The 13,124-nt window shown below is 39.4% G+C and overlaps 1 protein-coding gene across 1 annotated transcript; it reads right to left on the reverse strand.

Annotated features, from left to right (window-relative positions):
• Positions 1-5,949: 5,949 nt before the first annotated feature.
• On the reverse strand, positions 5,950-12,846 carry LOC308079535 (glycerol-3-phosphate dehydrogenase [NAD(+)], cytoplasmic-like). The gene is made up of 8 exons (XM_080421085.1): positions 12,728-12,846; positions 11,528-11,705; positions 10,879-11,019; positions 10,022-10,160; positions 8,701-8,813; positions 7,843-8,076; positions 7,569-7,675; positions 5,950-6,618 (listed from the first exon to the last, which is right to left on the reverse strand). The coding sequence occupies exons 1-8, from the start codon at positions 12,766-12,768 to the stop codon at positions 6,522-6,524; spliced, it is 1,050 nt and encodes a 349-aa protein (XP_080277211.1). The 5' UTR covers positions 12,769-12,846; the 3' UTR covers positions 5,950-6,521.
• Positions 12,847-13,124: the final 278 nt, after the last annotated feature.

A 13,124-nucleotide genomic window follows, 5' to 3' on the forward strand; every position in this document is an offset into this window, starting at 1 on the left:
CACACACACACACATTTGAATTATTTTCTTTGGATCTGAAGTCTATCTTTTACAGGTGGCTGCAATTCGAAACTGACCCTGGCCCTGTAATAAGTCAATGCCTAGCCCCTTCCCCGAACTGTTTACTGTACATATTTTTCTTTTTGATTTATAACTGTTTATATGATGAATTATATATTTGTCTGTCATTAAATGTTTTGAGTACAAAGGAGCCCAATGGAAACAAGCCATAGGATGTCTTGGGTTTAAAATCCTCTTAGCAGACCTTGTATTGAAATGTACTTTCCTGTGCATTTTTTTTTGCAAACTGCTAATAATGTATTCAATCAATCAATCAATCAATCAATCAATCAATCAATCAATCAATCAATCAATCAATCAATCAATCAATCAAAGATAAGAAGAAGGTTACATTATGGTCAAACCAGATACAACTGCTGTACATGCTTATTAACACACAGAGGAAAACATATCACACATTGATGACATACTACAGAAATTTGACAGAATTTCTTTTTTTTTTCCTCCTCCCAACTATATATGAAACATTGTCTTTGATAGACAGACTGCCCATGACAGCTGAGACATAACAGTATTTACCCAACTGTTTTGCATTTGTCTTTTGCAATCCTCCCAGAGGCAGGCCAACGAGCACAAGTTTGTGAACATGGCCTAGACTCCCAAACACAAGGACAATAACTTGACAGTTATATCCCAAGGCCACAATACGTTCCACAAAAGGCTGATATTTCATAAGTTTGGACACACACACACACACACACACACACACACACACACACACACACACACACACACACACACACACACACACACACACACACACACACACACACACACACACACACTTTTAAGGATATTCTTGTTTACACACAAGAATGTTCTTTACATCACTGGATGGCAACTGCCCAGTTTGGAGGAGCTGTACACCCAGCGCTGCCTCAGGATATCCCTGAGGAGGGTCATAAAATACCCCACACATCCCCCATAACAGTCTGTTCAAACCGGTTCAAACTGTTGCCATCAGGGCAGTGGTGGAAAACGTTTTCTTTTTTTTTTACTTAAGTAAACGTATCAATACGGCAATGTATATGTACTCTGTTACAAGTAAAAGTCAGGAATTCAAAATTTACTAGAGTAAAAGTACAAAAGTATTGGTATCAAAATGTACTTAATGTACGAAAAGTAGAAAGTACTCATTATGCAGAATGTCCCATTTTCAAATGTATAAAATATAAAAAATCGTTGGAAAATAGCAGATCTACATGCCTTGTAGATCAAAATGTATATAGGGCTGAAGTGGGTAATGTATGTTTTGTAATAATTAATCAAAATCTATAAAGTAACTAGTAACTAAAGTTTTCAAATAATTGTAGTGGAGTAAAAGTACAATATTTGCCTCTGAGATGTAGTGGAGTAGAAGTAAAAGTACTGAAAAGAGGGAGTAGTTCACCCAAAAAATTACTTATTTTCTATCAATTGCACACCCCATGAAGCCTTGAATCCATGGATTATTTTTTTTTGTTTTTGTGGCATTCCTAAGTCAATAATTTGATTCCTGTCTCCTATCGGCTAATGTATCTGGTAGGAGACACAAAGTAGATTATTTGTGTCTCCTACCGGAAATACACCCGGGCATCAAATTATTGGCTTAGGAATGCGACAAAACCCAAAATAAATCCATGAATTCAAGGCTTCATGGGGTGTGCAATTGATAGAAAATAAGTCAATTTTTGGGTGAACTCCTCCTTTAAGGCCTTGTATGCTGATCTGGGGGTTTTTAAACAGTTTTTAACCTTTTTAGATAAGTTTAGTAGGCCTATTGTTATTTATGTACTGTTTTTATTTCTGTGTATTATGGAGCACCCCCAATCTAAGTTTTTCACATTGCATGTACTTGTACATCCTTGAGACAATAAACATCTTGAATCTACCTTAAAGAGGTAGTCAACTATCACTTTAAATCCTTAAAAACGTCATCACTTTATCTCTTCAAATACTTTTAACAAAGTCTATTTTATGTCAGTGTCACTGCAGTTACTGTTCCATAGAGCTTCTTCCATAGAGCAGTGGTTCTCAACCTTTTCAGGCAGTAACCAAAATCCATTAAAAAGTTAAAAGTAGCAATAAAAGAGCCATATTTAATAATAACATTTTGCTGGGGACCCCCTGGAACCCCCCCAAGGACCCCTGGGGGTCCCTGGACCCCACTTTGAGAACCAATGTTTACTACCCTGGTGAGGGTGGGAGTTGAAGCTGTGACCTTCTGCTTGTCATGCCGCTCTATCCATTGAGCAATGGCTGCCCCTTCAAACAATACAGTGGTTCTCAAACATTTTCATGTGAAGGGCCCGCAAATTGATATGAATTTGGCCGCATACCCCAATTTGAAATGTAGTGCCTAAGGGCTCCCATAAGAAAGATTTGTATTTAAAACTTAAAATAATAAATTAAAAATTTGTCAAGATTATTTAAAGATCATGGATAACTTGAAACAACTGGGAATCAAACCTGTGACCTCTTGGTACCCAAACTGGCTCTTAACCCAGTGAGCCACCATATATATTGAGTTCTGAAAGCCAAATGGATAATGAAACAAAAGCCAGAGCTTTAAAAAAAAAGTATTCCAGTTTAGTAATATTTATTTAAAAAGAATAATCCACAGACAAATTTAACCATTTCCACTTTTCAATATACTCTTTCGTTGCCTCTTTTGCTGGACAATAAGTGAGTTTGTAGGCTATTTTCAAAATGTTTGCGTCTTTCTTACTGTATATCATTTGGCAATTTCGCCAATGTTTGACCAGTTTTTATAATATAGTTTGTTGATTACTTTTGATGCAGTAGCCAAATGGTATTTTTCTTTTCTTTCTATCTTTTATTTTTGAGGTATTAAGAAGGTCTTAAAAGTCCTTAAATTGTCACTGATCACTGTCATCTGGGGACGCCCCCAAAATCGTGTGGGGGCCCCCCTGGGGGTTCCGACCCACAGGTTGAGAACCACTGCTATAGAGCGTCGCAGTTCCCGCCCACTTCCTGTTTTTTTTGGTGCCGGAAGAAAAAACTCAATGCATTTTTCCATTGACATTTCCAAAATTATTTATATCTATTAATTTAAGCCTCGAATCAAGCCATCATGACATCACATGAATCATGACCATAAAACGTTTGATTCTGTGATTTTTTTTTTGTGAAAACGGCAAAACAAAGGGTATTTATTAAATATAGTATATCATATAATTAAATATAAAATTAAAAAAAATCACAGAAAAAAACGTTTTATGGTCATGATTCATGTGATGTCATGATGGCTTGATTCGAGGCTTAAATTAATAGATATACATATTTTTGGAAATGTCAATGGAAAAATGCATTGAGTTTTTTCTTCCGGCACCAAAAAAAAACAGGAAGTGGGCGGGAACTGCGACGCTCTATAACCACTGAGTATAGTAGAAGAATTGGCCAATTTTGTCTCCTTGCATTAGCCTGAAAATCCACTGGCCAATCACGGCACTGCTGTCAGTCCGAGCTATGGGATGTAGACTCTACCGATGAGAAGTGGAATTTGAGGAAGTAAGGCGGCCCCTCCTCCTCTCCTCCCACAGTGAAGGGATGGATGGATGGATGGATAAATATAGGCCTATTGTCCTATTGTCACAACGTGACAGTGGTGGAAAAAGTACTCAAATGTTTTACTTAATTAAAAGTATCAATACTGCAATAGGCTACTTGAGTAAAAGTACAAAAGTATTGGCATCAAAATGTACCAGCAGTAAAAGTACTCATTATGCAGAATGTTCCATTTCAAGTCAAATGTATAAAATTATTTTGAAAATAGCAGATCTACAAGCTCACAATGCGTCGCATCACGAGTCACGACGCATTGTGAGCTTGTAGATTGGCTATTTTCAAATGGCCGAAATGTATATAGGGCTGAAGTGGTTAATATAACTCAAAATTGTACTTAAGTACAGTACTTGAGTAAATGTTACTTTCCACCACTGCAACTTGAATGGTGTTAGCTGCAGTTGGATCCTTTGATTGAGCTAAAAAGTCATTTTATGATTTATTTTATTTACCAGCTCTGTTAATCAAACACATCTGTTTTGTCAAACACAATGTATAATACTTTCCCGAGTTTGTTTTATTATGTTTTTGACACTTGCTTTGGCTATGTAAATGTATATTTTCTCATGCCAATATAAGGCGTTATAATGAGTTGAGTTGAGTTGAGTTGAGTTGAACTGAACTGAACTGAACTGAACTGAACTGAACTGAACTGAACTGAACTGAACTGAACTGAACTGAACTGAACTGAACTGAACTGAATTGAATTGAACTGAACTGAATTGAATGGGACAAAAGGGAATTAACGCTGACCTGAAATGACATCCCAATGACCTGGGTGATGGCACCACCATGTGGTCATTGACAACATTACAACTACAAAGCCTTAAAAATATAATGAAATATAATACATAAATAAATACAATAAACTGATATTACATAATATTTTGGTTGACTTACAACAAATGCAACACCTTTCTTTTTTCTAGGGTCTCACACAGAATCTACACCTTGGCCAAGTATTATACATATTAATTATCACCAAAAGCGACATATTTGGAAGTAACTGAAATACTGTATATTATTTTCATAATTTAGTAATTTTCCACTCACATTCAGTATAAATCTCCCAAAACACATAGGCCTGCATAAACACCTCGCATTAAAATTATATTACCATAATCATTATTCTTTGAGCGTATCTCCCCATCTCATCAGTCATTAATCTCGGGTGAGGCAGCTGCAGTGGTTTAATGCTACTTAGTCTGCTCATGTACCCCACAAATCTACACTCGGCTCTCTAATTATAGATCCACCTTTGACCGTTGGAGCACGTTATTATTAGAAGTCTTATAGGGCAGTTGACTCAATAACTATGCAAGGGATTTTTCAGCCAGGGAATCCGGTTATAAACAGTAAATGAGGTAAGTTTTCTTACTAATTCACAACCGGTCAATGGTGATGACAACAATACAAAAACATTTGCATAACCCAGTGAAATGACATAAATCCACTCAGGCTGCACAAGAATATAGGCTATTGGTTCTCAGCACAAGAGATGATTGATTATGGTAGTTTTTGGACAATGTCTGTTTCACTTTTACTGCAGTTGCTGCTATGACGCCTGAATTTCCCCCACAGTGATCAAGGGTTTAGGCTATGTTATCTTATCTTATCTTGTCATCATATCTTATACTACCACAGTATTTCTTTACCTCTCCCACCACTAATTATGCACAGTACGTAACATTAATCTTTTTGGCATTTAGCTCACCCAGAGTAAGTTACAATGTCTTAGCACTCATGGGTTCATGTGGGACATATGAATGCTGATGCACACACACTCTCTGTACTGTGGTGCAGACCGTGACCACTCAGATTTAAGACTGTCTCTCTGTATACTATAGCCCCCTCTGCTGCTAACATATCTACTACAATTAAATGGTAACAGAAAGAAGACATACATTTACGTTTGAAGACATTTAAAAAGCGCCTTTTGTTTTGGAGAAACTAAACTACCCGAAAATATTATTTCATATTGATATTATTACCAAAACAATATGAAACTCCATGATCCAAATGGATCAGCGGTACGCGTCTCTAGCCCATCACTTATAAGCACGCTGACTGAGCGAGACAAGATGTGCCCTTAGAGAAAGGTTGCAGTAGATACTCTAGGAAATGGTAAAGGTGAAGAGTTTAGAGTGGCAGACTAGTTCAGCCCAGGTCATGTTACAGTGTGTGGCTGGCCAGGGTGGTCGTGCATGTGTTGGGATCGTCCTCTGCCATGTAGCACCAGAATTGTCTCTGCTCATGAGTCCAATCAACACTGAATACGGAACAAGGAACAGACCGAAACGATAGTTGTTAAATCATTTGAGTTGTTACATTTATTCCACTTTAAGTGAGCAACCGCTTCAGGACGAAAGGAGACAACAGTGGGGACCAGAGAGAAGCAACGACTGACTGTTATTTGTTTAACATATCATTACACAACTGGGTGCAAAACACGTACCGGGTCAAAAGGCATGTTATAGTACTTTGATGTGGAGCTCATAAACCCTGAAGCCATTCCACGTTGCCACTCTCAATGCTCTTAAGGCAGTCAGGGAAAAGCGAATACCTTTCTGTTCACTTTTGACTTGTGACCAAAAACATCCAACAGTACTGTAAATAAAAAAAGCCCCGTCAGACACATAGTGCATTTATGATAAGTATCAAAGTCGGAGAGTGAAGCCATGCTTTCCCCGGTACAGTAACAATGGAGGGTCATTGACGTGACTCGAAGAGGTCCTCACCGCTCCAGTGCGACAGAAGAAGGGTTAGATGAGGCACAATCGTCATTTAACCCATTCCTCTAGTAATCCCCTGAGCTCATTTTATTGGACAAGTCCATTACAGGCGTCCATCACTCAGTCCGTTAGTGAGTAAGTCCATTACATGTGTTCCGGGTGGTTCTGCAAACAATGGATGAACTCTGTGACTGGATGGCCATTGAAGCAGATCTGGTACACCTCATTGAACAGTGGGAACCTGGATAGGTGAAAGATGGGGAATGACACAGAGGTCGGAAAACATAACCTCGATCTACAATGGCTGCCAGTCATTTTAATAATTGACTTTAAGATTTGATTGTTAACGTTTAAAGCTCTTTATGGTCCTAGTTACCTTGCAGAGTTGTTAAAACCCTATGTTCCTGAACATAGCCTGAAGTCCTCTGCTGGTTGTTCCTAAGTCTAGGTTGGTAACCAAAGGTGACAGGGCCTTTGCCATCAAGGCCCCTAGACTCTGGAACGACCTACCGTTGGACCTCAGGCTTGCTATTTTAACAACCATTTTTACTTCTTTGAATGTAATATAGATTTTTTTATAGAAAAGCCTTTTTAACCCATTAATGACAATACTTTGGTGCATCAAACCTAGTTGGTGATTGCTTAATTTTGTTGTTGCTGTCTTGTTAAATCCTACAAAAGCTTGTTGTACAATTTATTATTTATTATTATTTCAATACCATGCCATGTTCAAAGATGTGTCAATTAAATGAAAACAGAAAAATATTCTCAGGACAAACAAAGGCAAGAAGGAATATTTTGCGAAATAGATTTGAAGAGCCCAGCCTATATATCGGTCTGACCGATATATCGGCCATCACTTTACTTTTTTGATGATATCCGTATCAGCAATTATGTTATGTAGCTGTGTAGATGTGTTGCAATTTTGAGCTTGTAGATCGGCTATATTTGATTTTTTTTTAAGAGCTTACAGTAAGTGGTTAAATAAAATAAAGTTCAGTTTATGTGTTTATTTATTTTTATTTTGTGTTATTTCTTAGAAGTTCAATGTTCTCAAATAGAAACTTTAATCAAAAGTTACACTTTTTGACAAAATAACGGTCAAAACATCGGTAAACGGTGGGCTAGGACTCTCCAAAATCAAGATTGGCATCGGATCCAAAAATCTGGCATTGGGTGGGCTCTACTTACTTCTCCACCAGGTTTTTGTGTTTGAGGATGTGGTTGACTTCAGCAGCAGTGGCTGGACCCTGAAGCTTCTGACCATTGAGCATCTCCTTCTCCAACTCCTCAATGGACTGAACAAAGAAAGATGCAAAAATAAAACTGTTGTGATATTAAATGGTAAATGGGCTATTTATGTACGGTCTTTGGAGAGACATTAAACAGGGACATGACAGATCTTAACAGAAACAAAACTGCAGATAAGAAAATCCTATGTCTGTATCCATTCTTTTTGTCATACCTTTCCCGTTTTGGCAAAGGCTTCCCCGATCTTGCGGTTGCGTCCACCGTAACAGGTTGTGATGAGGTCGGCGATGCCGCAGCTCTCCAGGAAAGTGGAGGGGGACACAGTGGTCTTGCAGAAAAATTTGGCAAAGGCGATCATCTCCATCAGGCCCAGACGAATGACTGCAGCCTTGGTGTTATCCCCAAATCCAAGGCCATCACAGAAACCAGCCCCCACTGCCACAATGTTCTACAATAACAGTAAAGGAGAAGTAGGCTTGGTTGGTTGGGACTGTAATTATGCTTTCTGAAAGTATAGCAGTGCATTTGAATGATTTGTTTGTCTGCTTGAGACAGGAGTGTCATATTTTGAGTAAAATCTGCATTCACGGTGTAAGACTTTCTCCAAACATATTATTGTCAAATGAATGACGATAACCACCGTTGACACAATGATTATGTATCCCCTCTATCGGTATTCCATTATTTATCCCTCGCTGATGCCTTTGATACCGCATTTATCCATTCCCTTGAAAAGATTTTGAAAGCACTATGTCACAGTAATCTGGAAAACCCTGGACCAAATGAACAATCTTAGGGCCTATTAAGAGCGGCAGTCGTATTTATTTATTAGATTTACCCAGTTCAAAAAATAAATTGGCCACACATGGCAAAACAAAGATGGTAGATCTTTTTAACCACTTTAACACTATAAACTACATTGACCGGGACCCCCCAGGGTTCTATACTTGGCCACCTCCTTTTTCCCTCTACACACAATTTGTTTGCAAGCTCGTAGATTGGCTATTTTTCGCTGAATATTCTCCCCCAGACTAGGGACGCTAGGATTCAAGAGTGGAAGTCGAATGCTGACCTTGAGAGCTCCACAGATCTCCACAACATCAGCCTCTTCCACCACAGTCACACGGAAGTTTGTGGTCTGCATCAGCTCCTTCAATATGGGCCCGTTTACTTTGTCTTTGCACCCTGCATGGCATATAATTATTACCTTCGTGTATGGTACTTAGCGTGTTATAGCTTTATAATATTTCAGCTGTTCATTATTTAAATTGGTCTGTATGAAAGGGGATGTTTTGACTCAGCCCTGTAGACTGAGTCAATATATAATATCTCTGCTGTCCAGCGCGAACCTGCTAACGCTCATTGTTCAGGAAACGAAAAAACAAAATATAAGTTTTTCAGGAAATGAAGAAAACCTTATATTTCTAAAACAAAGCAATACTGCCTCATAAAAGTTGGTATAGTGACTTTATATATTGTCAGATACTTGCATGTGTCATTATATTATCAACACTTTACCCAAATCGCGGGTAAATCAACACTTTACCCAGCGCAAGTGGAGATAGTAGTTTCAGACGAGCAGAAATCAAGCTGAAATGGAGTTAGGTGTCCAAACAACAATAGCTCCACTTGCTGCTGAGGGAGAGGTTTCAAAAGGGTACAAATCCCCAAAAGCTAACAATGGATCTCCAAGCTCACAATGCATCACAACAACGTGTGAATTAATGCCCTGATGCTTCATGACACTTATATAGGCCAACAATAATAAACAGGACTTTAAATATTACAATAACTTTTGCAAAGAGGGGTTCACAGAAAGTTTCAGTAGAACTAGCGCGAGTCGCGACAGAAATGCTATGAACTCCTTTCTTCTTGTCACATTGCTCTCTTCATTAAACACTAGATTTTAGAAATATAATTGCTTGTTTTCATAACATTAGCGTCAGTGCTAAGTTTGATAAACAGGTACACTGCATAGTTTTAACAGACTACGGGGAGTTTGTTTACGTGATACTCCTCCTCGTTCACTGCGCAGCGCGCTCTGCTCTGTGTTGTGAAAAGGCTGCAGCAGAGTAGAGAGGGGGAGTTGTTTGTTTTTGACGGACAGTTTGAGGATCCAATGGAGTTGGGAGGTTTCGTCAGAGGCGCTTTTTAATACTTTTCATTGGTTCAAATGTTTAGATTTTTTACACAGACGTAAAGGGTGTTCAATAGCGTTGATTTATGAAAAAGGAAAAAAAAGCTGAAAATGGAGTTAGCTGGTTCGTCCCGGACACCGACGATATGCTATAATTGTTTATAATGGGTATGTACACAACAATATGATATATGCATATTATATCTTCTTGTATGATATACAAAGTCTTCATGTCTGTCAAGTCCAGGCTACTTACCAATAGTTGTTTCACAGAACTTCTCATCAGCAACCTCATTGGCGATGTTGGCTCCCATGAGAACGGTCATGGTGATGCCCAGCTTCTCATGAATGACGTCTGAGATCAGCTTCAGCCCATCTGGACCCTCATCCACACCCTGGGGGACACACGCGCACACACACACGCGCGCACGCGCACGCACACGCACACGTGCACACACGCACACACACACACACACACACACACACACACACACACACAACACACACACACACACACACACGCACACACACACGCACGCACGCACACACGCACACGCACACGCACACGCACACGCACACGCAGGTTTATATCATACACCTAGTTTAAAACATACTTCATACCAGGGGTAATGTGTGGTCCCAGGGGATGGCAATTACCACTCCCTAGCTTCAGCATTTAACCTCAAATTCAATCCTTTTATGCATTTTTTCTCCACCACATTTTTTTCTTTCTTTTTTTTGCGATGAATCTGATTTTAGATCAGCACTGAGTGCATCTCAATCCACGCCCATCCATCTACAGTACATCATGTGACATGTGACACACGTTTTTTTGTCTGCAACTATACTTTCATGAACCACTTTCAACCTGGCCATCCTATTTTGGGCATGTCACCATAGGTGAATTTCTTCACAAATAGTGGAAATAGCACATCTACAAAAGTACAACGTGTCGCAATGAGACACTTTGTGAGCTTTTATAGCCTACGTTGATGTTTTTAGTTTTAATGACTTCTCTGCTTCATAATCTTTCTTGTGAGAGAAGGCTGGCCCATCTAGGCCAAATCTCTCCATGACTTTCTTCAGATGTTTTCAACACTACAAAGACTCTACCTTGATGAGAGACATGCCAACGGAGTCCTTCTTAATGACGTCTTTGATGGTGTCACACACTCTCCCGATGAACTGGTGAGGGATCACAAAGATCAGGATGTCGGCTCCCTTCGCAGCCTCAGCCAAGTCTGGGACAGCCAGCTGAGGGAGAAAGTTTCCAAAAGCCTATAAGATATTCACTCATTTGGGAGCTAAAGGATTAGTTGTGTGTTCTATGGCCATCACCAGATCTATGGATAACAAAGTGATGGAAGAAGGGCAACTAACTAATTTTATTGTGCACATAACCTATTCCTTATGATTTACTAGCCTACATAATAAATAAGATGTTTCAGAATATTTTCATTACATAAAATTATTTTGCAGATGATTTGCCAAGTTTAATTTAATTACATGAGTAGCCTATTATTCATTGTACCTTTCAATTGGTATTTAAAGCCATCAAAAGCATAGGCTGAATGTTGAATTAACAACTTAATTTAACCACTTAAAGCCCAGCATAATTGTGGGGAAAGCTTTCGCTGAAAACAGCAGATCGATCTTGTCGATCTGCTATTTTCAGTGAAAGCTTTCCCCACAATAACAGAAAACAAAAATTACATAAAGTGGTTGAGATGAACGTGAACAGCATGTGGGCGGGGCTTCTTACCACATTAACCGGCAGCTTGTGACCAGGCAAGTACTTGACGTTCTCATGGTCTGTGTTGATGATTTCTGAGAGTTTACGATTATTAACCGTCTCTTCAAACACCCACATGTTCACCGTTGTGTCAAAGCCGTCATACTTGGCTGCATTGGCACCAACAATCTTGGCAATAGCAGAGCCCCTGGACATTGGACATAAGTGAACGTTATTATTGACAATGCTTGTGATCGGTATGTAGATAAGAAGAACAGGGTTCAGGGCTCGATCCGCTTGGGGAAAAGCTGGCATTTACAAAACGCTTGAGGGGGTATTCTGGAAAAGTAGCCTAATGGACTTTGACATTACCACGCATACATTTAGCAAACTATGATAACAGCAATTAGCTAACTTTTAATTAAAGGTATAGTAGATAAAAAAAAGCAGCCAAAGTTAGGACAAACGGCGATCAATAACGCCTGATGATTCACTACAAGTACAATGCCACTGTTAAATAATTGGCAATGTTCAGCGCTATCAACGACCTTTTGAATTATTTGGCAAGCTGTATGACATCAAATCCTGGGTGTGTGAGACAGATGATCCCAGGGTAACCGGAAGAATCGCCCCAAAACACGCTCGCCCCCATCGGTTCTTCTATTCTTGTATTAGATTAATACTGAGGGTAAGGTTAGAACTTGTAAGTTTAGGTTTTTTAGGCATAGTTTACTGAGGTTAGGTTTAGGAATAAGGTTAGGTTTTGTCATAGTTTACTGAGGTTACGTTTAGGAATAAGGTTAGGTTTTAGGCATAGTTTACTGAGGTTACGTATATGAATAAGGGTAGGTTTTAGGCATAGTTTACTGACTTTACGTTCAGGAATAAGGTTAGGTTTTATGCATAGTTTACTGAGGTTACGTTTAGGAATAAGGTTATGTTGTTTAGGCATAGTTTACTGAGGTTACGCTAGGAATACCAGGTGGTGACCGTTCCGAGATCGCCGGATTTGCCCCGGGGCGACTGTGTTTTGGGGCGAATAAGGTTTTGGTATTCGATCCCAGCTGTTGAATGACACAGCTCAACATTCACCCAAACTTCACAGCAAGCTGCAATAGGCTACGCAACAAGTGAAGCTTAATACAAATTAAAAAAACACTATTTGATCCTGCAATACTGCGGTGCGCATCAGACATTTTACTTTGACTTATTCAGTGTAAAATCGCTCACCAGTTACCAGAGCCGATGACGCAGACTTTCTTTGGTGCCATGATAATAACACTGTGTGACCTGACCCTCCCAGACTGTGGAGCTTCTCCTCGGTTCCCGGTGCGAAGAAAGAAGACTGGCTCGACTTGAAGAGAAAATGTATTTATACTTAAGCACGCGAGACAAGAGGCACGCCCCTTTCCCATTGGTTGGGATGTCGTCTCTCAGGGTTCAAGTTCAATGCGGACCCCCCTCTGGGACCCGGGCCCTTGATCCACATGGTGAAATCCTCTGTTTGTTTAACTGAGAGTGAACACATGTAGCCATTAAAGGTTCCATTTGGTTCCATTCAGGCACTCATACTCAGAGACAAGTCACAGACCAGGGTCCAATTTTTTTTCCATAACTATTAATCATT

This window comes from Gymnoscopelus braueri (genome assembly GCF_963280865.1).
Source record: "Gymnoscopelus braueri genome assembly, chromosome: 3".
In the NCBI taxonomy this organism is placed as follows: Eukaryota; Metazoa; Chordata; class Actinopteri; order Myctophiformes; family Myctophidae; genus Gymnoscopelus; species Gymnoscopelus braueri.

Bases quoted from the DNA above. Each gene is read 5' to 3' on its own strand.
- LOC308079535 (XM_080421085.1), bottom strand. From the start codon at position 12,768: ATGGCACCAAAGAAAGTCTGCGTCATCGGCTCTGGTAACTG. The intron at 10,161-10,878 runs GTAGAGTCTTTG...TGTGTCCCCCAG, and splicing joins TTGGCATGTCTCTCATCAAG to GGTGTGGATGAGGGTCCAGA. The intron at 6,619-7,568 runs GTAAGTAGAGCC...TCACCTATCCAG, and splicing joins CACAAAAACCTGGTGGAGAA to GTTCCCACTGTTCAATGAGG.